At 34.5% G+C, this 27,919-nt stretch overlaps 1 protein-coding gene across 1 annotated transcript in view; it reads right to left on the bottom strand.

The window, feature by feature from the left end:
* The window catches only part of LOC141505365 (HMG box transcription factor BBX-like), a 76,359-nt gene that overhangs the window by 26,936 nt on the left and 21,504 nt on the right, over positions 1 to 27,919 (bottom strand). Inside the window, exons 3-5 of the mRNA XM_074211156.1 lie at positions 19,915 to 20,923; positions 18,536 to 18,674; positions 11,058 to 11,206 (exon numbers count right to left, since the gene is read on the bottom strand). Of these exons, the coding sequence (XP_074067257.1) occupies positions 11,058 to 11,206; positions 18,536 to 18,674; positions 19,915 to 20,923 (1,297 nt within the window). The remainder of the gene's footprint in view (positions 1 to 11,057; positions 11,207 to 18,535; positions 18,675 to 19,914; positions 20,924 to 27,919) is intronic.

Here is a 27,919-nt window from a genome sequence, read left to right as displayed (position 1 = left end):
ATAGCTTTTAAGAAATGCTGTTAGCAACACACGAGCTTTATCCTGTAGTCTGAACAAAGATTCTGCTTGTAAGAACAAATAAAACACCACAAAGGAAAGAACAGTGTGAGCATAATCTTTCCTAGCTTACTGAGGAATTATACTAAAATGACTTTTGGCTTTTCACAGAGAGCAAGTTATCTTTTCAAGACATCTACTGACCTCATAATAACTGACAACTTTTCTTGCCTTTTAAATTATATTGGGGGAAGGGGGAAGAGGGAAGGCTATTACAGAAAAGAACGATTTTCTAAAAATCAAAATGTTTGCCAGATTATTCTATTGGGAGGGGGGAGGTAGGAGGAAAAGAAAGAAGTTCCAGTGAAAATATGTTTAGGAAGTCATTGTTTCATCAGATAGTAGAGAAGCCAGCATTTCAGATATGAATCAGAAAAAATCTATAGTATTAGCTTCTCAAAATCAATCACATTTTTCTAGCTTATGGAGTACTCCAGGGTATTTCTTTATGTTACAGATGAAGTTGACATTCCTGACTTACCATCAAAGAGACTATTTTTCTCCATTTCTGATGATATAAACTGATTAGGGTTTAACAGATTAGAAATTGTGTCCATGCTTACTTTAAACAAAAGTGAGCAAGAGAAAAAGGTAGTATGTCTGACAGATTTATAAGAGGAATATATATGTCAAATCTATATATTATAGCCATATTCGCGCAGACTCAGTCACTATACTGCTCATGGAAGAATTCACTCAAGTAGATTTTACACTTTCTAGAACAAGAAATTAGCCTGATAATCAGTTTAATATGATACTGATGTAAAATCAGATTCTATGTCAATGAAGGCAGAAGGCAGGCAAGAAAGAGATCTGAGATCTCCCAAAGATCTTTTGGATATTAATTACTTAACCATAAAAATTATTTTAAAAATATTCTATAGTAATAGTTCAGAGAGAATGAAAGACTACAAACATTAAATGTCAACTCTGTGTTAGTCACTGTTATGTACTTTATAGCTATTATCTCATTTGATCCTCACAAACACTATCATCCCCATTTCCCAATTGAGAAAACTGAGGCAGACAAAAATTAAGTGACTTGCCCAGGGTCACACAACTAGTATCTGAGGCTAGATTGGAGTTCAGGTCTTCCTGACTCCAGGTCCAATGCTTCATCCACTGTGCTACCTAAGTTCTCCATTAGAAAAGAACCTTTATATTTATTATAATTTGGAATAGGGACCTTTTCTTTGTCAAGGATTTCCTTTAGCAAACTGGTGTGACCAATGGACTCTTTCTCGATATAACGTTTTTAACTTCTATAAACTATAGTGAGGTTGAGATTAGTGTTACTAATGAATCCTGTGAAGTGATTGCATTGTTTGAATTCATTGCATATCTCTATTGGGCTGGAACAAATAGCTGTATTTTAAATAATTATACCTTTGAAAGTTTGAAGTTCAAATATGTACAACCACTTTACAGTACTACAAATGGTTCTAGTTTTATGTAAATCTGTGTTATACAAATTTGACTTTATGTAAAGAATTCTGAAAGGAATTTGCATTCTGACTCTCCTTGGGTGCTTCACGGCCTTTTACCATCACCTAAAATTAACCTAAACCCTCCCCATCCTCCAAAAAAATCCTCCAAGTGAAACATGAGAATCAATGAAAAGGTCTCTGGTACCCACTCTGGATTGGAGGCTGGGTTTGAGACTTCCAGCAGACAGAGGAAACCTTTTGTCTTGCTCTGTCCACTAACCCACATATCTGGATTCCTCCACCCCCAACTGGTTACCTGTCTTCTCAGGTACCTCATGCCAGTTCCTGGCCCACATGTTCCTCCTCTAACCTCTCCTTCCAACCTCCCTTCCCCACCTATGTATGCAAATCTTCATTATGTAAAAATCATCTTACTTAGAGGTCTATGGAAAGAAAGGCTCACTTACTTGTGGTTCTCACTTTATATAAATGGTACCTAGATGTAAAGTGTATTAGATTATAGAGATAACCAAAGATTAGTGACATTATAAAATCTCTTCCTGGATCTATATCATGGATCTCAGGTTAAGAATCCCTGATCTATATAGATACTACAGCATATAAAAATAGGCACAAGAATGATGTTATGTGTGGAATGATAGATTAGATAGTGGAGAAGAAAAGATGGAAAGTATAAGACCTAAGAAAAGTTGTGAGAATCTTAAACAGTTATAGTTCAACCAAGGACAATGCTAAAAAGTGGATCTTGTTAGTTTTAACATTAAAAAAAAAGTCACTCTTTGGGATTTTATAAGTGGAAGAGGACTTTTACAATATTCTCCACTAAGTGACTACCTTTGAAACCCACTCCATTTCTGCCCAATCCCCACCCTGGAAAAATAAATAGACAAAAACCTGTCGATGAAAATTGAAATGAGATACACAGTTGAATGCAAACTGTAATGAGACAACTTCAGAGCCAAGAAGTGAATTTTTGTTGTTGTTTGCTTGTTTCAGTCATGTCCGACCTTTCATGACCCCATTGAGGTTTTCTTGATAAAGAAAGAAGAAATGATTATGTTCCTGTGCACCACCATTAGATACATAGCTCAAAGAATGTGAAATCAGGTATGAGCATTACATATCAAGAAATTTATCAAAGCTTTCATTCCCCTCTTTTTTAATTTTGTGTTGTTTTTTTTAATTTAGTTTTTGCAAGGCAATGGGGTTAAGTGGCTTGCCCAAGGCCACACAGCTAGGTAATTATTAAGTGTCTGAGGTTAGATTTGAACCCAGGTACTCCTGACTCCAGGGCTAGTGCTCTATCCACTGTGCCACCTAGCTGCCCCATGTTGTGTTTTTTTTAAACAGTTATTCAGTCATTTCAGTTGACTTACTCTTCATGACCCAATATGACAAAAATACTAGAATGGTTTGCCATTTTCTTCTCCAGTTCATGTATAGAAGGGGAAACCGAGGCAAACAGGGTTAAGTGACCTGCTCAGGGTCACACAGTTAGTATCTGAGGTTAGATTTGAACTTATATCTGTCTTGATTACAGTCCTGATGCTCTATCCTAAATGTGCCTTGACCTGGAGAAGCGTGTAGGGAGAGGAGAACAGTGGGGTAATATGGGAACAAAGTTTTTTTGTAAGGACGTTTCTTATCCCCTGTTGCCTCAATTTACCTAGAATCAATTCTATTATCAATATTCACTCTGTTACTCAAACAGAACTGGGTCCTAGATCCAAGCTGCTTCAAATGAAGTGATGAACAGTTCCACATCCATGTAATGCTTGTCCACTCCTGCCTTCCCTGTCAGATATTTGGGGTAATCATACACTGGGCAGCTAGGTGGAGCCATGGTGCCCAGAGTTCTGGGACCTCAGACAGTCAAAAAGACTCATCTTACTGAGTTTAAATCTGGCCTCAGACCCTCACTAGTGGTATGACCCTGGGCAAGTCACTTAACCCTGTCGGCCTCAGTTTCCTCATCTGTAAAATAAGACAGAAAGGAAATGCTAAATCACTCTGGTATCTTTGCCAATAAAACCCCAATGGGGGGGGGGGGGGGTCACAGAGAGTTACAAAGGACTGAAAGGACTCAACAACAAAGACAATAATGACAACAACAGCATCTCCCAGCAATGTTGTGAGGATCCAATGAGATAAAAATTGTAAAGTGCTTGCATAATGTCTGGCATGTGATAAGTACTATATGAAAATTAGCCATTATCATTATCTAAATTATAAACTTGGTTTAGACAGTGTCTTTTTCATCCTTGGATTCCTTTTCCCCTGTCCTTCCGCACCGTAAGTTCCTAATGTTCACTGAATGCATCATTTGTCAGTTTTCTGGCAAAAGTATCTGTTCTGCCCTCTGCAATCTATGAAGATGCCTGCTATTCTCTTGAACTCTCTTGCCAACCATCATACATTCAGAGTAAATGAGGTAAGGGCAGGAAAGGTCAGATAGAAACACAACATCCCAATTTCCCTATTTACTAAAAGGACACAGTCATAAAATTCCTGCCAAGAATGCAGCAGTTAATGGCTTCAAAAAATAGAGTGAACATAATCTTTCTAAGGTATAACAAATGCTTCATGAATATTCTACACTTTTAGGGAAAAGACAGATCATTAGCAAATAAAAAGTAATGACACTTGGCAGTTAGTGGAATGATGGCAAAGTTGGCTACATTACTCCAAAAGATAAAAATATGAACACTTACCTACCTGTTTACTTTTCCTTCCCCCCCACCCAATACATCATAGTAAAAGGATCTATTTTATAGTTTATAAGGGTCATTCCCTCAAAAATACACAAGAGCAGGGTGGCTAGGTGGCGCAGTGGATAGAGCACTGGCCCTGGAGTCAGGAGTACCTGAATTCAAATCTGACCTCAGACACTTAATAATTACCTAGCTGTGTGGCCTTGGGCAAGTCAACCCCATTGCCTTGCAAAAACTAAAAAAAAAAAAAAAAAAAATACAAAAGAGCCAGAGCACTGATACTTTAGTGGTCCCCATAGGAGTCACCTCCCAGTTACCCTCTGCAGGTACATGAGTCCTAAACCCTCTGAATCATTAATAAGATGCAAAAAGAAGAGTAGGTAGGAAAAGCAAATAGGCTCTCTTCCCCTGCCCCCACCCTGAATTATTCTTGCAAAAGCAGTGCCATATTTAAGTGAATTCTATTCATTGAAGGGCAATTTTTACCATTATTTTTTTCCATGAAGATTTCGTAGAAGCTGTAAACATGAGCCTTAAGTATGTACATTACTTAGAAGCACACAGAAAAGCATTTTTAAGCAAGACAATTACAGCATTTACAACAATTAATGATACAGTACTTACTTCTAGAACTTGGGTCTAAAATTCTATATACAGGTACATCCTTCCTTCTCCATCTTTCCCCCACCAGACATTAGTATCACAAGTGATTTCACTAATTTGATTCTCAAACCTATTCCTATAGGGATGGGAAATGGCAACCAGAGAAGAATTAATGGAGCCAGAAGAAGGTGCCAGGTGGGCTTCCAAGTACTAAAAGGGAGTAGACCTTTGGGGATGCAAGGTAATAATAGGTGGGTTATTATGAATTAAAAATTATATTAACCCAAATTATCATGTATAAATTCAGGTTTTCTGTTATTTGATGCTATAAAATAAATGAAAGTTTTAAAAAAAGCTTTACTAAATATGAACTTTTGATCTTAAATTCTTGCCTATATATAGTGTATAGTTAAATACTCAGTGGCCAATTAACATTTACATATAGCTCTGATAGTTATAAAATGTCACCAAGGACCACATTTAAATTATAACAAACATAGGTCCTCTCCTGAGGATGTTACAAAGGCAGTTTTAAAAAAGTGGCTCTCCAGGGAATGTGGTGAATATAGATAAATACATTGGAGTTATATACAATAGCTGCACCCTGGGACTGCAAACTGAAGGAGGGGAAGGGAACCAAAGACATGCTATAAACTGAGAGGAAAGAAAAGATGGCACCATGAATTGAGAAGGCCTTTCAGAAGCATTAACTTTTTTAAGGAATTGCTAAAACCAGACATTTTTGGTATTTGGAGACAGTAGCAAAAATTAGGAACAATATCGGCAAATTAGCATACTATTGTGATTTGGAAGACTCCCAGGTAGATGAACTAATTGGGTCTTGCATTTTCATTATTCTAGTTGGAAATAAATATGTAAGGCAAAGTTGTAATGACAGAATGATTTTGAACACAGAAATATTATAATTCCATGATTTTAAGTGACAAAAAGATTAGAGGTCTTGTTCTTTGCTCACTCTCCCACTTTTTTGATAGATATAGAGGGAAATAATGATATGGGTCCAGTAAAATAATGAATACCTCTGGGATAGGTATACTGTCAGTTGCTTTTGATTTCTGTAATGGTGGATATCCTGCTCCAGTATCAGACCCCTGACAGATGAGACTGCGCTGAGTCCAATTAAGGCAGAGTGAGGAGGTGGTTCCATTCTTACTTAGTTCTCTGGCTTCCGAAGGAGTCTGAAAATATCTTTCCTATAAATTGCAAGGGATTCCACTCTGGATTGGGGTTGTTAACAAATCACAGAAGTATGCTTCTAACATTGGAACAACATGAAGGTGGATTTGTATGCCCCGAGGGTATGTATGTATGTATGTATGTATGTACATGGAATGGGTTGTATTTGGCAAGAGAGGAGGTCATAACTGGTTAATAAGTAACCAGGTTGGTTTTGCAAGTATTAGAAGAAATTCTTTAGAGAAAGACAGGGTTTCCCTGAGTTATAGTATGGCATGATCTAAATTTATCATAATTCTAAAAAAGAAATGATATGCTTACTGCCTAATCTGTTAGCCCAACTACCTCTATTTTTCTCTCATTTCATTTTCCAATTCCTCTCTTTTTTTTTCCTCCTGGATTTTTTCAATCAGTTTCAATCTGGGTCTAAATTAACATGGTGAGAAAGAGAAAGAGGGAAAAAAATAAATCAAAACCCTAAAAAGTATGTTGGACTAAAGTCAAAACAATGTGAAGAGGTAGAAGAAGGGGCAGCTAGGTGGCGCAGTGGATAGAGCACTGGCCCTGGAGTTAGGAGTACCTGAGTTCAAATCTGGTCTCAGACACTTAATAATTACCTAGCTGTGTGGCCTTGGGCAAGCCACTTAACCTCCTTTGCCTTGCAAAAACCAAAAAGAGGTAGAAGAAATGACAAAGTGGAGGTGAAGATAACAGAACCAAAATATCAACAATGTTGATAGGCCCTGGAGGCCTATCCACTGAAGGGCCTATCTAACCACTTTAAATGAAAACTACTAAACAATTGGTAAAGAACCTTGACTCTGATATTTTTGAAAACCAACTGTTAATACATCATAATTTATAGTCACAATTAAATGCAGATTGAGTAAAAAGCAAGGTCTCCATGTTTGAAAGGTAAATACATGATCATGGAGCACTTAGAAAACAAACTTAAAGACTAAGGGGAAAAGTTATTGTGTTGCATATTTGTTGGCTAGGTTCCTTCAAGTCAATTCAATAAGTCAACACACATCAATTAACTGCCTCCTATAGAACTATGTGCTAAGTATGAGAATATAGGCAATAGTTAAATTGTTGCAAGTTGTTTGAAATCATTCTTTTAAAAATCTGTATATAGAATCATTTTTTCCTCCAAATACAACATAAAATTGGGAAAAAAGAATTTTAAGTTTTATGTTTGACTATAATTTTATTATATTAAAATAGTGGAATACAATATAAAAATGAATGTTTTATTATGCATTTTATCATAATTATTTTATTCTGAATATTTTGTATTTATACAAATTTTTTAAGTTTTAAAAGAAATGAGAAAAAGGAAACAATTTATTTCTGATTTTGTGTCTACATTCCTCTTGAGAGTTGGAACATATCACTTGGCTTTTCACTCACTTGTTCAGACCAAGAACACTGGACCTAATCATAAGAAAGCATTAAAGAGACTAGCAGACACCTATAAAGGAGATAATGTTTTGAAGGAGCTAAGACATCCTCCCAATCTTTCAAGTGGTCTATCTCTTCCACTTTCAGCTGCCACACAGTTCAGTGAGAAGGCTGTGGATTTCTAATCACTTGCTAAAAGAATTTAGTATTTTAGAAGGGTTTCTGACAGAGTTTATCCTGCTACAAGAAATGATCTACAGAGGGAGAGATGGATTACATGGAGGGTCTCATGCCAATGAGATCACTGGGGGAACTCAGCAGCAGATTCTAGTAAATTTGCCAAGTTTAAACAATAAAAATTCCAAAAATGTGTATCAAAAATAAAAAAATATAGAACAATTTCTCTAGGCAGCATGGTACAGTATATCGTTAGCTAGACTAGGACCTAGGACCACTTGAGTTCAAGTTCTGTTTTTGATATATACAAGTTATGTGACCTTGGGCAAGTAACAAACCTCCAAAATTTGTTGCTTCAAGGTTCAAAGACCATAAATTGTAGAGATGATGCCAACATGAATTGATAAAAAGAGTTTGTAACTTGGTAGTGCTCCCTTTACCAATGAATCACAAGTGCAGTTCCTATTCCTTATCCCTATTGAGAAATTCTCTATAATCTACAATATTGGTATAATTTATGCATATTTATGCAATGCAAGGGGGCAAATAACAGAATGCTATGATACCTAATATCCTTGGTAGCACAGTGGTTTGAGCACTGGGGATGAAATCAGGAAGATCTGAATTCAAATATGACCTCCCCTACTCATTAGCTGTGTGACCCTGGTCACTTAATCCTGTTAGCCTCAATTTCCTTATATATATAAAAGGAGCTAGAGCGGGAAATAGCAAACCACTCCAGTATCTTAGCCCAAAAAAACCCCAAATGGGGTCACAAAGAGTTGGACATGACGAAAAGCACTGAACAAAAAGAAAATTCTATGAATGCCATTTTACAAAAAAAGCAAAGGGTTCAGATTTCATGAAAAACACATCCCTCTCTTTTTTTCCCCAATAAAGAGCAGTTGATTATGTAGCAGCTGGTACAGTAATTCCATTAATAACTTGTAGACTAGTATGCTAGTGCTATGTTGGCATCCTAATATCAAATTATAATCAGTCACAAGCATATTTCTATAATTAGTTTGCTAAATACAGCCTATATTATTTAATTCCTGCTTAAAAAAAAAACTATACTCCCCTCAATCTGAGTAAGTCAGAGTAAACAGAAAGGAGACAAACAGTCAAGAAAATTTTAAAGAAAGCTAAACTTCTGTGTTATACATAAGAACATCTGATGATTTGTGGTTTGGGAGTATACTGTTTTGGGGCAAAGGAGGAATAAGATAATAGTGTACTACGAAATAGCATCTATTAATAAGAGGAAAAAGGTAACATATCACAACTTCAGCTGGCATATGAAAACAGTAGAACATAGACAACCAAGTCCCTACAGAGAATTTTATACAAAACATTAGAAAACAAATCCTAGCTCCCAGGTGGGCTTGTTGGCATATGCTCTATAAATAACAAAAAAACTCTCATGCCACACTCCATTCCCCAACTTTAAAGTACTATATTGTCTCAAATGAGGATAATACAATCCAAATAACAATATTTTAATACCTACTTTTTAATTTATGTTAAAGATAGTAATTCTAAGTCTAAAAATAATTGGGGCACCTAAAACCCCTGTAAAATCATCTAACTTTGTCTGTTGGACCATCCTCTCTTATTCTACAACATTTATGGAGAAGAAACACAATTGGTAATCCCATTATCATACATCACTAGCTGTCAAAAGATTCTTTTCATAACTAACAGACTTCTTGGTTTACCAAGTTCCATTTCTGCTTCATTTTCCCAAATCAAATGTTGTAGAATATCCATCAGCAATTCTTTCTGCTGTTTATTAAGAAAACTTATCTTTCTTAATTAGTTGAGAAATCTTAATGATCTCTTACCTTTCAGTACTCAAATAGTAATTATCACTTCCTCCTCCCCAGTCCTGTCCACAATCCAGTTATTTAAAACCATCCAGGCCTTTTTTAAATTTGCTTTTAAGTTTGAACCTGGGCCCTCATTTGAACTTTTTTTTTTTTAATAATTAGTCCAGTTCTCATCCCCAAAAGATTTTTCTGGTCTCTGGGGTGGGGGATTAATATGATAACTTTTATCCTCTAGGGGAAGAAACTAGTTTTTCTCTACTCCATACATCTTAACTGTTTCCACATAATACTTAACACGATCTGCTCTCTCAAGACTCTCCAAATCCATATTTGTAATATTCCAGGAAAAAGAAAGAAAATAATACATCTAAGTAAGATGAAAATGACATCATGTAAAAAGTAAAGACTGATCTTCTATGATTTAAACAGAGGTACTCTAGAAAAATAATAAGCAGTATACCATAGTTAATTTTCCTACAAATGGTATGCACATTGGTATATAGAGCCATCTAATGAATTATCTAAGGAAGGCATGCTATGTTTTATGATATTTTATTGATTTATTTATATTTTGATCTTCAGAAGTTAGTATCCTTCCTCTTTCAATTTGAGTTTATCAAATTTTGAACTAATGTTTCTGGCAGAAAACTAGATGTATTGTTCTAACACACCCAGGCCTGGTAAAGTGCACTGGGATGTAGCGAAAAGAGTAATGATTCAGCAGAGAGAGGAACTGAATTCAAATTCTTAACTCTGACATTTATTAGGTATGATTCAGTGAACAAGTTGTGAGATTTCCCTAAGCCTTAGTTCCTGCATTCATAAAATGAGAGTGATAAGACTCACTCTACTTCACATTGTTATTGGAAGGAAATTATTCTCCAATATAAGAGTTGTTTAATTTAAAAAACTTAAAATACATTCCTGATCTTAATACACAAAAGTAATCTGGTACAAGCATTAGGATTCACTATATATAAAATTGATAAGTTTTTTAAATTTAGTTTTTTCTGATAAAGATAAAGAAGCAATTTATTAAATACAGAAGGGTAAAATAAAAAGATTTTCTCAAATTAAAAAGCTAACACCATAGCTGAGTCAACATACTTGGAACATCAATGTAATATTCACTTGCCAGTATGAGATTGCTTCTATTCATTTGACAGATATAATCACCAGGGTAATAAATCTCTTGCTTTATAGTTTCAGTTAGTCTTATGTAGGTGTTAATTCGTATAGCAATGACTTATATGCAGCAGAAAAATTTCTATTTAAGCAGCAGTTTTGGCTCAAGAAAGTCTCAGCACTACAAAGTAAGACTAATCCCAAGGAGCAGGTTGCTTGAGATTTATATAAACTATGGTTTGAAAAAAAGACTCGAATGCATCTTTGATTAAAGCAAAGATTGGAAAGCAAAAAAAGGGAAAAAAAAAGCAAAAATCAACAGAGAGAGAAAAAGAAAATTTTAGAAAACAATAAAATGGAAAACAACTTGGAAAACAATCAACAATATGAACAATCTCTCTGCCTCACTTCTAACTCCAGTATTATGTGAGTCAAGGAGGCAGAATTTCAGAAGACAATTTATTACAGAGTCTGACAGTGCTGTAGAAAACTATAGCACATCTAACCTTTGCTGGTTTTAGTCTGTTCTGATGAAACATTTCCAGTCTTCTTCTTTTTTCTTGGAACAGATACACTTTTCCGGTCAAATGTGACAGGACTGTATTGAGGGAGGCTATTGAATTTTTTTTCAAATTCTTCTTCCAGCTTTGCTAAGCTAATGGAAGGGGAAGAAAAAAATCAAACAGCATGTAAAGCACATGGTTTCAAACAAATAGAGGGAAAATATGTTAACAAATATATCATCTGAAAGAAATAAAGAACCTTTTTGTGACCCTGGGAATAAAAATATTATCAGTGGATTTTTAGATAGGAAAAAAACCAAAATAAAACTAGAGAACAGATTTTGCTCAGGATGTTTACCAATAACACTTTTGGGGGAAATATTCATGACAGATTATATTACATACTTTAGATATGTACTGAAACACTTTGAAGTCTAAGACATCATTCTATGATATAACTAAGGAGTTACTATATTTTTTGCCTTCTGAAAGGATTGGGGAGGGAGAGAATCTGGAGATGAAAATTAAAAAAAAGCTCTGCCTTCCTTCTCTTGCTTAACTCTAATTTAAGATACATACATATATATATGTATATATGTATGTATGTATGTATCTAGTTTGTTCATAGTTATTTACATATTGGCTTTATGTTAGGCTATGAGCTCCTCAAGAATAACTATTGCATTTGACTTTGTTTCCCTAATTCCTTAGTTCATCATCATCAGTACTTGACAGATACTTATTGATTAACTAAATTTCTTAGAAAATATATAGGGATGTTGAAAATTTTCATTTTTAAATATTTTGTTAATGTCTTTTGTCTTTAACGTGAAGGGATATTTTTCAAAAACTAAGGTTTGAGTTCATTGTCTCTGTAGACCTATAGTACCAAAAAGGCATGCTCTCTATAGGTACTTGTCTTTTCTAACTAATTCAATGTGATTGTTTAGTTGTTTCTCAGTTGTGTCCAACTCTTTGTGTCTCTATCTGGGACTTTCTTGGCAAAGACACTACAGTGGTTTGCCATTTCCTTCTCTAGCACATTTTACAGATGAGGAAACTGAGGCAAATAGGGTCACAAAGCTACTTAGTGTCTGAGGCCACATTTAAACTCAGATCTTCTTGACTCCAGGCATGGCACTCTTTCCACTGTCACCTTGTTGCCCCAAATCATTTGCTATTGGCAAGCTTCTGTATGTGTTTGTGCATGTTTATGTGTGTTGTATATGTGTGAGAGTGTGTTTATATGTGTATAGCTCTGTGTTACATACATGCAAATAATTTTACAGCAGAAGCTTTTCATTTTGTGAGGAAAAAAAGGCAAAAATAATTTTGGAGATAAGAACAAAAAACCCTAAAGAGCTGGCAAAAAAGGAACTAGAGTTTCAAAAGGCCAATTTGTTTTAAAAGCACAGTAAGAGAAGCAAGGCAACTTTACCCAAGACGATACATAGAAATATTTCATCAGTGGTTGGGAGGTCTAGTTATTGATTCTGACACATTCAATGGTGGTAATTCTACTGTGCCCACATTCTCATTGCTTGCTATTGGCTTTAAATCTGGTAAAATTTAACTGAAAAGCAGCCTGGGAGATAGAGAGGCTACTGGAGAATCATTGTTTGATACTCTGATGTTGTAATAACCCAAGAAACTGCTTGATAAAGGGAAAATAAAATTCTACTGCAATACCTCCTTTTATTTTTTCCCTCACTAGAAGGAAAGACTCTATATGAGTTAAGGCTATGGCGAGGATATGAGTATCCTTTGGAGTTACTGAGTCAAGGATCTCCTTGATACTTTGTTGGTAGTATTCATTTAATAGAAAAATAATTATAATGGAAAATCCTTATATAAAGAGCCTGGAGTAGGAGGGGCCTGCGGCTATCATAATGGTATCAGAGACTGACTAAGCTAAAGAGAAATTCCTTCTAGCCAGGGATCCATCCCCAACTCTATTACTTCATTGGTGGCCTAATCATCAAAAAGGAGAGCTACAACCTTATGCCTAAAATATCCTCTTCTCAGCCTCCCATTAACCTGGGTAAGTGAAATGAGGTGAGGGATCAAGAGTTATCTCTCTTACTAACCTATTGTATGATCTTGGACAATTCATTTCCCCTCTCATTTTTCTCAGTTTGCTCATCTAAAGAATGAGAGAAGTGGACTGCATAAGGTTTTTTTTTTAACTTTATTTCTACGAACATGTGTTTTTAAAAGTATTTTGATAACTGAAACAATTTATCATAAGATATTAAAATGAAACGAGAACTTGAGATAATCTTAACTATTTCTTTTGTAACCTCTATGCATTTTTTTTTTGCATTTAAAGAAATATTATGAAAAGGGATCCATAACACATAAAAACGGTTAGGAATTCATGGATTGAGGGGCAGCTAGGTGGCTCAGTAGATAGACTTGTCTTGGAGTCAGGAGGACTTGAGTAAAAATCCAGTCTCAGCTGTGTGACCTTGTGCAAGTCACTTAACCCCACTGCCTTGCCAAAAACAACAAAAAAAAACCCAAAAAACTACAAAAAAAGAATTCATGGATTGATTATCTCTCTAAGCCCTCTTCTTGTTTCAGTATATTATGATAAATTCTTTCATTTTAAAAATGAGCTCCATTTTGGAGGAATGGAACCATAGAAGAAGTCACTATCCATTGACAATAGAAGGTAGCATAATTCAGAGTGAGATACTATTAACAAAGTTCAAGGGAAGCAGTATAGGAAAAGGGCATTATATAGTGTGGCTGTCATTTTTTTCCCTAGGTCAAGAATGAATTTTAGCTTAATGGAAATCAGCTTTTCAACTAAGTGATGTATCTTAAGACAAAAGCAAGCTACAGGTAATAAGGATTAAAAAATGTTTGCAGAAGTTAAATGTATAAAAAAGAAATGTAATTAGGAAGACAATCGAGTAGTGAGTGTAGTGTGTGTGTGTGTGTGTGTGTGTGTTTGTGAGTGTAATGTGTGTGTGTGTGTGTGTGTGTGTGTAAAAGAGAGAGGAAGTTAAAGAGGGGCTTCTGTTTTCTTTGCATAAGTTTGTCAAACTAGAATTGAGGTGAAAAAGTATTTGGATGAATAATTTCCTGAGCTTAATTCTATAATTCTCAGGGTATGGTAACACATCTGCTACCATTTCTCACTACTCAAAGTGGACAAATTCTATACCAGGAAGTGCAAAACAATCCATCCAGTCTGTCAAATTCTACCTTAAAGGGGAAAAAAACAACAACAGATGAAACCTATTCTTGATTTAGGAATGGAGATGAAAAAATCTGTCAATAATATACATGTGGGTATGCACTCCTTACAGAGAACCCACAAACCAAATTTGCAAGAGAAAATTTAAATTTTCCTGAACCTCTAAAATGCTTAATGCATGTCGTGTACTGAAATGAGGACAATGGAGCTTTCTGGTAGGAAGTCATAATTTCTACTCCTCTATTCTAGTAATCTATTCCTAAATAATTTCTAAAATTTTATACGTCTTTCTTTAGCACAAAGTGCCATAGAGAAATGGTAGATATCTAAAAAGGCCCATGGTTTTGACTAAGAGCCTTTTCTCTTTTCTTCATAACATTACATTTAACAATGCCTTTAAGTTAGAAGTAATGTGAAAATGTCAATGGTACTGCTTTATACATGATGGTAAATCTAATTAGACTTAGTTTGGATTAAAAAAAAACCCAAGAGGAATGAAATAAATTATGTGGACCCATTATTTAAAAAACAATATCTTTCTGTTTCACTTTATGATAAAATATAGCCTTTGGTGAAGGGTTTCAGAAACATTCTAGCAAAGGATCAGCTGAAAAGACTGAATTGTTTAGCCTGGAGAAATATTTGAAAGGTTGTCATATGGGAGTGGGATTAGACTTATTCTAGATCCCACAAGGCAGGACAGTGGATAGAAGATGCAAAAGGAAATTTCAGGTTTGTTGTAAGGAAAAAAAAAAACTTCCTAATAACTTGTCTAACCATCCAAATGTGGAAAGGACAGCCACAAAGGGTAATGGATTCTCCCTCAGAGGATGTCTTCAAGCAGAGTCTGGGATGATGACTTGGTCAGGTATCCTATAGAGGGGATTTTTTTTTTGGTGCAGTTATGGAGTACAAAGCCTCTGAGATTCTATGATTAAATCTAACCTAAGACTATGCAATTTTAAAGCACTAAATGTATCTCATTCTGTTCCTGTTCTTTCATCAACATGTGTACTTACTTTTAAATATGCTCAATATATTGCAATGACTGCATAAAATGAGCATGCATGCAAACATTGATAAAGGATTCTACTACTTTGTGGTACACATACACACTCAAAAAAGGCCCACCGTTTTTATTCAATTTGTTCTTTTCCAATTGGAATTCTGAGAAATCCCTAAGGATTTTTGGCAGCAGTACAACTGAATAGGCAGATTTCTTTTCTTACCACCGTGGACAAAGTACCGTGACACTGCTAATTTAATAACTCAATTTCTTCTCATGGCCCCAGGAATTGCTTCTCTATGGCTCTAGAATTATAATTTGAACAATTCTTAATTATTTTTACCTTGATTTAATATTACTATCTCATATTGCATTTTGTAATAGGAAGCTCCCCTTTAACCCTGAAGAAAGATCAACCAACTTTTGTTCCTTTGTTCATTTTAGAGCAAAGAAATGCTTAAAATCAAATAAAGACAGATGGAATTATTTTAATTTTCTTTTTCTTTTTTCCAGTAGTTGTTTACTCATACAGCAGAATGGCATGGATTTATCTATTAGATAAAGTTCCTATGGCTTTTTTCCTCCACTATATTTCATAGTAGCCTAGAATTTTAAAGCTCCAAGTGAATATAAGAGAGAACCTGGTTCAAAATTATTCAGTTTATGCATGAGGAAACTTCATATCATGTTTTTGCCTTGTTTTGTATCCACAGAGCTTAGTACAGGGTCTGGTACAGAGAATTTTAAAAAATGTTTGTTGATTGACTATCCTCTGACTTCACAGATGACAAAGTCTTCAAGGTCATACAGGAGAAAATCAGTACTAGAATCTTTCTGTCTCCTGTTGGTCAAACTAGCCTGTTGCTTTTGGGTTCTTGAAACACTGGTCCCGTCTCCAACCACCAAAATAAATAATACTTTTAAATATTTAATGATAATGATGTTTTGTTGAAAGATTGCAGACTGCAGGACTCTGATCAATATGGTGATTCAGCATGATTTTAGAAGACTAATGATAAAGCACTCCTCCTTTCAGCACAGATATGGTTGTCTGGAGGTATGAAATGAGGCATGGACAATGATTTGTTTTGTCTGACTATATTACAAGGGAAAACTCTACTGGTGGGAAATAACAGTGATTAAAAAAAGATCATCAATAAGACATAAAAAGCGAATGATACTGAGTATCATTCATACCATGTGCCTTCTCTGACTAAAGTAATAATTCTCAAATCTCTTATTGGGACTACCCAAGATATATTTGGAGTCAGAGAACCTGGGTTCCAAATCATCTTCCTGTTACTTCCTACCTATAGTCTTTGGACAATTTAATTTACCTTTCAGGGCCCTAGTTTTCTCACCTGTAATATGGGAGTAGGAGAAAAGAAAGGTGCTGGATGAGGTGATCTCCAGGGTCCCTTATAGCTCTAAATCTAAAGTGACCTGATTTATCAACAATTACATTTCAAGAAAGCACAAGACAATTCTGAATTTAATCACAAATCACTTAACTTCTCGACTGTTTCCTCAACTGTAAAAAGGGTATGATTAAGCTCAAGGAATTGTCCTGAAGCTCAAATGAGAAAATGGAATGAAGATATATTAAAAACTTTAAAACACTCTAGAAGTGTCTATTATTTTTCTTACTGTCATCTCATGATTGAATTCTCAAAATAAATAAATAAATAAGTCCAAGCCAAAAAAAATTGATTAATGAATTAAATTACTAGAATATAATGTAGTCAAAAAGGAATTGATGGAAAACCTCTACACTTGACCAAGAGAAATTATAGCTCTCAGCACACAAAATGATCATTATTCCCACAACTTATAGTCATTTTTTTTGCCTGTCCCTTGGCAGGAGAGCAGGTAAGATCTGAATTAACTTTAAAATGCTCCTATTTTGAAGAACTGGACTAGACCATATAAATATTTTAATGATATTATGAGATTATATATCTGAATACAATATATAAAATACATTTTTATATCTAAACATTAGCTATATTTATGTCTATATATTATATTTGTATGCTTAAGATAATTATATACCTATACATAATATTATATAATTATTGGTAGTGCAGTAGAAAGAGTGATGGATTAGTAGCTAGAGAACCTGAGATCAAATCTTACTATGTGACTTTGAGTGTCATTTAACTTTTTTGGACCTCAGTTTCCTCAAATGTAAAATGAGGGCATTGAACTAGCTGACTTCAAATGTCCATTTCAATTCTAAATCTAAGCACCATACTCCTTGAACAACTCGACCAACAAATTGGGCTCACATTGTCTCTTCCTCCATTCATCTTCCTCAGTTGTCTTCTTATAAAGCACTTTTTGCTATCTTTTTAACATTGTCCTTTCATTGTTTCCTATTCAGTTCACCTCAACAATATTCACTCAGTATCTCCTGCTGAACCACTACTTTCTTGAGGTCATGGAGAATATCATATGCTTCTTTTGTGTTACCTTTTTTGTGCTAGAATACAAGAAACACAGAAAGAGCTCAATAATTCTAGCAACTAGAATCAAATGACTAGGGTGATCCAAAAGCTTGAACTCAGGGAGTTAATCATTTCATGGTTGTGACTTGGATGAGTTTCTCTACAGAAAAGATGGTGGTATGTAAATCTGACAAATTTTAGTTTGGATTAGGAAATGTAAAAAAGAGGGATTTTGCCTGAAAAGACTTACATGAACTGATGCTGAGTGAAATGAACAGAATGAGTACGTTGTACACAGTAACAGCAACACTGTGTGATGATCAACTATGAAAGACTTAACTCTTCTCAGCAATGCAGTGATCAAAGATAATTCTAAGACTTATGATAGAAATTACCATCCACATCCAGAGAAAGAACAATACAATCTGAATGTAGATCAATGCATTCTATTTTCATTTTTTACAACTTTTTTTTGTGTTTTTTCCCCTTTTGTTCTGATTTTTCTTTCAAAACATGACTAATAAGGAAATAAGTTTAACTGAATCCATACATATATAACCTGTATTAGATTACTTGCTGTCTTGGGGTGGGGAAGAAAGGGAGGAAAGGAGGAGAAAAATGTGGAACTCAAAATCTCACAAAAATGAATGTTGAAAACTATTTTTACATGTAATTGGAAATGATAAAATACTATTATTTAAAAAAACCAGAAGAGTATTTTTGAATATATAGAAATTTATCATGAATCTTCCCACTCTATTATACATGGGGTATGTATGATTAAGTATAATTTATAATTGACTTTATATGCATAATCACTTACCCAAGGACATATTCTTCCTTTGGCTTTGGTCTTTTTAGTTTCTTACTCCCACTTGTCCCACACTGGGTAAATGACCAATTTTCTTCATGCCAACAACCTTCATGATCAGAGGAGTTGCCTTTTCCTGAGCTTCTTTTCCCTAGGAAAATAAAATAGAATAGATTTCATGTTGCTGTCCTGGGAGCAGAAAAGCATTGAACCAACCTCACAAATAGCTCATGTGTTACTTCAGTTTAACTTAAACTATCCTGGATATAAACATTTCAGATTCTTTTGTAAATGATTCATACTATTCTATAGCTAAAGAATAAGTACTAAACTTATCTAGTGTTTTCTGAGTTTCTTTGTCATGTATATTGAGTGGTAAAAGAGTGGAAGGACTATACAATCCAAAGAATGGTTTGATCAATAGCATTTTTCTTATTCAGGATTTTTGAACATGTAGGAACTACTGTACTTTTAGCATTACTGTTTCAAGTTTTTTACAATTCTCTGTTAATAGTTCCAGGAGATCATATACTCATCCTTGGCACCCTATTTCAAGGTCCTTCCTACTAATGAAGTCATGTTTCTCTCTTTCCATTTAAGTCTTCTGACATATATCCTTTTTATCCATGTAAATAGAAGTATTAAAATGAAATTAGAATAACAATATACAAGAGAAAAGATAGAACACAGACTAAAAATAAAGATGCAGTATTATATGAATCTAGCTTTTACAGTATTTCATGGACTCTAGATTCATTCCTCAAAAAAAGAACATTCTATTAAATGTAGTTTTGTGTATGTAGCTTTGATAATGCCACAAAATGGTTTAGGGCATATATTTTTCCTTAAAGAGTTAGTAGTTATGGGTTTTGATCCTGTCAAACAGTTAAACATAATAAAATAAACTCTTTAGATCAGTTTCAATAATTCCTACTCATTTCAAAAAAAAAAAAAGCAAGACTTACCTGGATTCTTCCTTCCTTTTCATATGTTCTACCTTTTATTACAGTTATTTACTACCTAGCTTAACTGCCTGCCTTTCTCTTCTCATTACCTTCTAAGCTTCTTGAGGGCAGAGAGGGAGCCATTTTTTAAACTCAATTATCTCTTCCTTCACCTAGACCCCAAAGAGTACTAAACTGAGCCTCAATCTTTCTAAATTACCAGTGTTTAATAATTTAAAGCTACTAAGGGCATTTGTACTCTGAGAACTTATGGCAGCCTAGTAAATGAATGGAAAAAATGACACCAATCAGGGAAAATGTGTAATCAAAATGACCGTACGACTGCTGGCCAAGTGAAAACTGGCTGCTGTTTCTTCCATTAGGTCTAAAGAAAAGACTGATGCTCTTTTGTTCACTCCCCATTTTAGCACAGCAGCATAAACCTACCTCTGTCCACATTAGCTCTCAGGGATGTGAGCATGCCTTCTGACACCAGAGTTTTATAAAGAGCACCTTTGCAAGACCTCTCAGATTTCCTTGAGCCACAGATTTCTATCTTTCTATTACAGTCACTCTCCTCTGTTTTGACTTGTCCTGGCAAGCTCTGTGGTAGAACCTCCTCCGTCGGAGTCAATGGTTCTGTTCTTATACACTCTGGAACCTCTCCGGTAATCTCTTTATTGGCAGTAATACTAATGAAATCCAGAGGTTTGGACTCTTTGGTGGTGTTTGACAGTTTTTCCTTTGTCATCTTCTTATCTTTTGACTTCATTTTTTTCTTTGGTGACTTAGCATCCAGAATGCTTCCCTTCACACTTGAGGATGTGCGAACTTTTTTGCGAGGGGTTTCACCAAGTTTCTCAATGCCCCAATCTCCCTTTGCAACTGCTTCAATAGTATATATAACACTCTCAATATCAGACTCTGAGGACTGCCTCTTTTTGCAGGTTTTCTTGGGAGTGGACTTTTCATTCCCATGTCGGTCCATTTTGTTCTTTTTCTTTTTCTTTTTTAGCTTCTCTGGTTTGCTTAATCCTAAGGTGTCCTCAATGATCACAGTGTCATGGGAATGGCATGTTGGATCTTTTCTGCTGGGACCATCACCTGTGATTGGCTTACTATTGATGGAAGAAGAAGGATCAATAAAGTGGCTACACTTTGTATCTTCCCTCAACTCTTCTTTTTTTATCTCTTTACCATCTTCCTTTTCTCCCTCTTTCACTTGATCTGCTTTAATCTCCTCAAAGTTTTTGACACTTGGGCAGTCTTTGACTATTTCTTCACTTGGCTTTTCCAATTCTGTCTTCTTCTGCAACTTGTCTTCCTCTGATTTCTCTACTTTTATTTCCCTTTCTACTTTTCCCTTCTCAGATTCTTCCATGCCTCTCCCCTCTGATTCTTCTGTTTTCATCACTTTTGAGTCTTCTACTTTTACTCCTTCTGATGCTAGGCACATCTAAAAAAATAAACCCACAGGAAAAATTACTAACAATTTTTATTATCAATTTCTTAAAAGTAATTGTGTATGTTATAATAATAAGCCCTTTATAAAAATGATAACATGATTAGATAAGTTAGCCTACCTTTCCCCAAAATATTTTAGTGATTTTCATCAATAATAATGGGCACCATTAGGTATACATTCACCAGGTGCTTTAAGTTTTAGTAGCCGGTTTCAACCAGTTATTTCATTTGCATGCTATCCTTTGCTTCTTTATTTTTAGAATGGAACTAATGATAATATCTACCATCACCCTGTGATCTCTGGAGTATTATCTATAAAATATTTTTGGTTCAAGGAAGAAAGTCATTATAATAGTTATTATTATTGATGTAAGTAGTTCAAAAGATGTACTAAATGTTCTTAGGGAAGCTGCTGCCCTGTGATCTCTACTGGGACACAGTGTATGAATGCAATTTACGGACAAATGTTCTATTCTTTCCAGAATTCAAATACCTTAGAATTCCAACTTTTAGATATTATCTCCAGAAGAAAAGAGAGAGTAACTTGTGTTTTATATACATTCTCACTAGCAAGATGAAAATACTAATCAAAGGACAATTCTATTATGGAAACTTTTGGCATTATTGACATTGTCTGGTTTGTATAGTGGCAATATAGAGGAATTAGGCTCTGGAACTCACTAAGTGGACTAGTCACAATGAGGGTATAAAATGTCAGTAAATATTTACAATACATTTGAAATATCCTCTCATGGTCACCTCTCAAATTTTTTAAAATGTATAAAACACACTTTTAAAAAAATGGCACTCTATAGATTAAGAATGAACTATTTGGCTAAATCTCTCTCCCCTATGCCTATAGGATTTTTCATATCTTTCTGTCTCTGTTTCCTCACCTTTCATTGCCTTCAAAGCCTCTGTCTAGAAACATGCTCAGTTCTTCCTTATCCTACCAACAAACACCCCCTCCAAATTTAAAAAACAAACCCTGTATTTTGACCCTATTATCTCATTCCTCTGTGTTCTCAACTCTCATTTTTTTCACTAACTCTGAACTAAATTTATTGCCTCCCTTTTCTCACTGTCAACTCATTACTCATCAAATGTCCTGCTTATTGTCAAATCCAATTGCTTCTCACTCCTACCCCCTAATTCTTGTCTCCCTTGTTCTCTACAGAGCACATTATTAAGAGTCTGCATTTCAATAACTTTATTTGATATTTCCTCATCTTTTTCCTCTTCCTCAAACATGGGCCCCTTTAATTGTCTCTTTATATTTTCTATCATCTTATCTACTTTCATGCTTTTAATTGTCATCTCCATGTAGATGATTCCCACATCTAGTATTCACCCTTAGCTTCTCCCCATATTCCACAGTATTACTTCAGTCATGTATTTACAATTACATGTGGGATTTCTATACCTATTGCCATTTCAAATTCACAGGTCCAAAACTGAACTCATTATTTTCTCCCTATAAGAGTCATTTCTCTCAGCTTCTCTAAATACTTTTGATGGGATCGCCATCATCCCCATCACATAAGCTGAAAACTGTGAAGATTTTTTGAATCTTCTTTTAGCTTAATCCCTTGGCAGGGATACTTAATCCTGGCTGGCTTGCCAAAATTGTGATGCTAATTAAAAATAATCAAAGAAACAATCCAAGCAATATGATTTATTGGCAAATCAGGTATAACAAATGGGTCAGAGGACTCCTCACTCAATCTAAAGATTTTGAATTCAGAATGTGACAGAAGAGTATGCATTAAAAACAACCAAATAAAATCAATTAATTATAAGAAAACAATAAGGTACAAACTAGGATACAAAATTAGATAATCTGATTCCTAACTGGAAGAAATGAATGTACTTTCCCAATTGGGAGGAAGACAAATTGGTTTTGAGGCCTTTCTTTTCCCAGAATTGAAGATTGCTGATCTACTTGCATTAACTAAGAGATGGTTTACACCATCTAGTTTCCCCATGGATCATTTACAGAAAAACATAAAGACGGAGGAGACAGAGTCAGTGTTCATGAGACAGAGATTCTAATTGGTTCTCTTGATTCCCACTTCAAACCAACTCCATTTTGTAACTGGACATCTCTCATCAATTCTCCCTTCTATTCTCACTCTGAAACAACCCATTTCAAGACCTTTTCGCCCCTTTTTTGTATTATTTTAATAACTTCTTGGTAGCTTGGTGGTACAGTAGATAGAATGCCAGATTTGGAGTCAGGAAGATTCATCTTCCTCAGTTCAAATTTGGCCTCAGACAGTTACTTGCTCTGTGATGTTGGACAATTCCTCATCAGGAAAATGAGCTGGAGAATGAAATGGCAAACCACTCCAGTTTCTATGTCAAGAAAATCCCAAATGGGGTCACAAAGACTTGGATACAACTATAAAATGATATAAAATGACTGAACAACAAAAACAATAACTTCTTAACTTACTTTCCTGATTCCTTTTTCTTTCCTCTGCAATTTATTCTCAAACTTAGAGGTAGTATGGAAAAAATGGAAAAATTAGGTTCTAATACTATCTTTCCTATTGATTTCAAAATAAATTGCAAAATAGAGAGAGAGATAGGAAGGAGAAAAACCAGGATTCATTAATGGTCCTAAATTTTTTAAGGAAGATGAGTATTCCAAAAGGTAATTATTAAAAACTATACATTCTAGACATATGGAACAGTCTAAAATATAGAGATGTCTATACAAAAAAGTCTAGAGTCTATACAAAAAAGTCTAGAGATGGAAATGAGCATGGCATGTTGACTTTAAAGTACAGTTAATAGTTTAACAGTATATGGTAGTGTAATAAAGGTGGAGTGGTGTAAAATATGCTCTAAAAAGCAAATTGGGGACCAGATTTTATAAGGCCTGAAGACTAAGGGGACCTCTATTTTTTCCTACAAAAATTAATTAGTCATTGAAGGTTTTGAAGGAAGATTTTTATTATGTGTCAGAACTGTATGCTAGGGATACAAATTTGGTATTTTTTTCTTTGGTTTTTATATCCTATTTATTTACTCTCTTCTCAATTTTACAAATTATATGAAGGACTGATTGAGAAAAGAATGGAGGCAGGGAGATCAATAAGGCAATAATTGTAGCAGTCATTCTGTTTTTTAGAGGCAACTACTGTCTTAGTGACAGGGCTTGAAACCAGGAAGATCTGAATTCTAATCCAAATTCAGACACTTACTAGCTGTAAGACGCTGGGCAAGTCAATCAGCCTCTTATCTGTCTTATTTTTTTTCAATTGGAAACTGAGGCTATGAATAGCACCCATTTCCTAAGACTGCTACGAGAATTAAATAAGAAAATAAAGAACTCAGCTTTGAGGCTGACACAAAGGAGGCCCTTCACAAATGCTTATTTCTTTCCTTCCTTCTAAAGTCTATGACTCTACAATGGTTAAGAAGTCTTCTTAATGTAAAACTTTCACCCGTTTCCCACTGCATAGCAAGGAAAACAAAAACCCTTCATCTTGGCAACAAAAGCCCCTGCTTTAACTTCTGCCCTCCCTCTCCAGGTGTCTCTCATGGCATTCCCTTTCATATCTTTGATGTCCCAATTAAGACTGTGCCATACTGCCATCTTTTCCTCTTCTGTTTGCGTATGTTTATATCCTATCATCTTCCATTACCCTGAGATTCTTAGGGAGAGGGAAGAATTTCCTGGATTAGGTGGGATTAAGTTGGGTTTTAAAGAATATGCAGGATTTCAACAAGTAGAAACAATGACAAGGACTTTCCAGTCATAAGAACTAGCATGATCAAAGGCAAAGTCTGGAAAGCCTATAAGCTATATGGGCAATGGCAAGTGGTCCAGTTTGACTGAACATAGAAAATAGAAGGAAAGACATATAAGAGCTGGTAGTTGAGTGATACGTGCATAGATGGGAAAAAAATGTTGAACTTGAGTCAGAAAGATCCAACTCCTCAGATATATTCTAGGTATATAGCCCTCAACAAGCCTCTTCGCCTCTTGCTACCTCAGTTTTCTCTGTTGTTTAAAAATCACTTCTGAAGATGGTTGTGAGGATCAAATCAAATAACATGGCAAAGCCTAAAAGTATTAAATAACTGCTAGCCATTATTGTTATTAAGGTCAGAGAAACATAATAATGTTCTATTGTTATGAATCTTAAATACCAGGCAAAGGAGTTTGAACTTTATTCAACAAGCAATAGGTAACCATTAAAGGATATTTGAATAATTATATGATGACTAAATCTATGAATTAGGACGATGAATCCAGAAGTGATATGCATGATGGTTTGGCAAACAGGTAAGAAGACTTGTTCTTAGGCTGCTGTAAGAAAACCATATGAGTGGTAACTAGGTCCTGCTCTAGGGTGATACCAGTGGCAATGGCTAGCAATGTAGTATAGTTTAAATAGCACTGGATTTGGAATAAGAGGATATGATATCAAACTATTACCTACTTAATGGCCATAAGAACTTTGTTAAGCTACTGAAACTTTCAAGGTCTTAATTTCTTATTTTTTGAATTAAAGGAGTTGGTTTAAAAAGAAACCTTAAGAATTCTGATCAATGCAATGGCCAACTATAATTCCAAGGACTGATGATTCAGCTAGCCACATCTCCTGATAGAGAATGTTGAATAAGAGATAATTTTTTGATATGGCCAATATGGTAATTTCTTTTGCTTGACTAGGCATAATTGTTACGAAGGTTTTATTTGTTTGTTTTCCAAAAGGAGAAAAGTGAAAGAGAAAAAGACAACTTTGTTAAATAAAAATAGTAAAATCTAATTTTAAAAAATAATATGAAAGGACAAAGTTACACATTCTTTAGGAATCCTTCTACCTGACCTTGTTTATCATGCAACTTATAATAAGCAGAGAATTAATGATAAATTCACACTTATGTCAGTTATTTCATATATATTCTTTACCCCCATTAGATAGGAAACTCCTTGAGGCTAGGGTCAATTTTATATTTCAAATTTATATTCCCTAACACTAAGTACAGTGCCTTGTATATAATATTTTGATAAATGCTTATTATAACCTCAGAATTTTAAATTTATATTTTATATAAATAAAGGAATGCATATATATAAAACCTATCCATATATATATGCATACCTATGTGTATAAACACATTCAAACATATACATATTTGTATATTTATATATGTATATATATATATATATATATATATATATATATATATATATATACAAAGAACCTAAGGGAAATTTTCAGGTTCTCAACTATCATTTCCAGATTTTCAATGTGCAGTTTCACAAAGCTATTCACTTCAGAAGAAGTATTTATGAAATGTTGATTTTAACAGTAAAGCAATGACAGCTTGTATCCATTCAGGTGCATCTAAGCAAGTCCAATAGCACTTTGTAAACTTTAGACTGTTGAAATAATTCAAAATGATTATTTTCATCACTACTGAATTGTAGCCTAGACTATGAATAAAGTGAAATAAATGCAGACAGTCACATTGGGGATTTATTCTGGGAAATGGTATCATGTTTCCAGTGTGGATAATTGGACAAAATACCAGATGTGGTTTAATATAATCATTTTGGGCTCTAAAAGCTCACCACTGGATAACATTTAATATTGAATGACAGAATGATGCTTCTGTAAGCAAAACTCAAAAATCTGATGAAATATTTGGAGCAAATAAAAAAATTAACTAAGAATCAAAAGTTAAAAAAAAATCACTATTAATAAAGTCCAAAGAACCATGGAATGCTAAGAGTTTTAAGAAGTCTCAGAGATCAGTCAGCCCTGTCTCTCCTACTGTGGAAATATCTTCTACAATGCCCCTGACAGTTTCCCTGACTCTACTTGAAAGGGACCTTGATATTCTTTGAGATAATTAGTCTACTGCTGAATAGTTCTATTTGGCAGAAAATACTTTCTTTTATCAAACTGAAATCTACCTCATGTACCATTAGTCTTTAGGTTCTATTCACTGGAGCAACAAAAAAAACCCCAATATATTACTTCCATAAAGAACTTCAAATACTTGGGGGGAAAAAGCAAAACCTCAACCTCATGCTGTCCCTAAGTCTTCTTTTCCCCAAGCTAATATTCCCAGTTCTCTCTGCAATTTTTCCTATGCTATGATTTCTAGATCTCTTTCCTCCCCACCTGATGGCCCATTCATGAATGTTTTCTAGTTTGCTAGTACTCTTCTTAAAGGGTAGCATCCAGATAGGGTATAATCAACTCTTGGATATCCATCATAACCTGGATATTATATTTCTACTGCAATTCAAGACATCACCCTCTTGCTGTAATTGATCATCTTTGAGAATTAAGGACAAACAGCAATATTTCTATTAAGGCTGCCTGCAATTGCACAGGCTTTTATAATAACCAAGTCATACTTTTGAGTTGATTAAAATTCTCTTGTGGTCAGTTAAGACAGATGATTGATGCAATGGGATAAAGTTTTAGATCCAGAAATAGGAAACCTGAGTTCAAATCCAGCCTCAGATGCATATTAGCTGTATGAATGAACCCAGATAAGCTACTTAAGGTGTCTACCTCTTTTTTCTTAGCTTTTGCACCTATACTCAAGAGTTGCTTTTAGGATAAAATGAAATAATACTCTTAAAGCACTTAGAAAGTTCTATAAAATAGCCAATTATAATAAATATTACTTAATTATCTTTATTATGATAAGCACTATTAATAATAATAATAACAATAATAATAAAAATCCTACTCTGTAAGCCTGGTCTCTTCTATCCTTAACTGATGTAAATGGTTTTCTAACCTAAATGTACTTTATACAGTAAAAATTTCCATTTATTCTTGCTATTCAATATTCAATTTGGTTTACTGTCACAATGTAAGGTTAATTTGATGGGTTTTGAATACTTTCTGACTCTATTTTTCAATGAATTATCTTCTTTTAACAGCTTTATAGTATCAGTACATTTGATATATATATATGATTTGAATGTCTTTATCCATGCCATTTA

The sequence above is a fragment of the Macrotis lagotis genome, chromosome 1 (assembly GCF_037893015.1).
Source record: "Macrotis lagotis isolate mMagLag1 chromosome 1, bilby.v1.9.chrom.fasta, whole genome shotgun sequence".
Lineage (NCBI taxonomy): Eukaryota > Metazoa > Chordata > Mammalia > Peramelemorphia > Peramelidae > Macrotis > Macrotis lagotis.
This window is presented reverse-complemented; position numbering and strand designations above follow the sequence as displayed.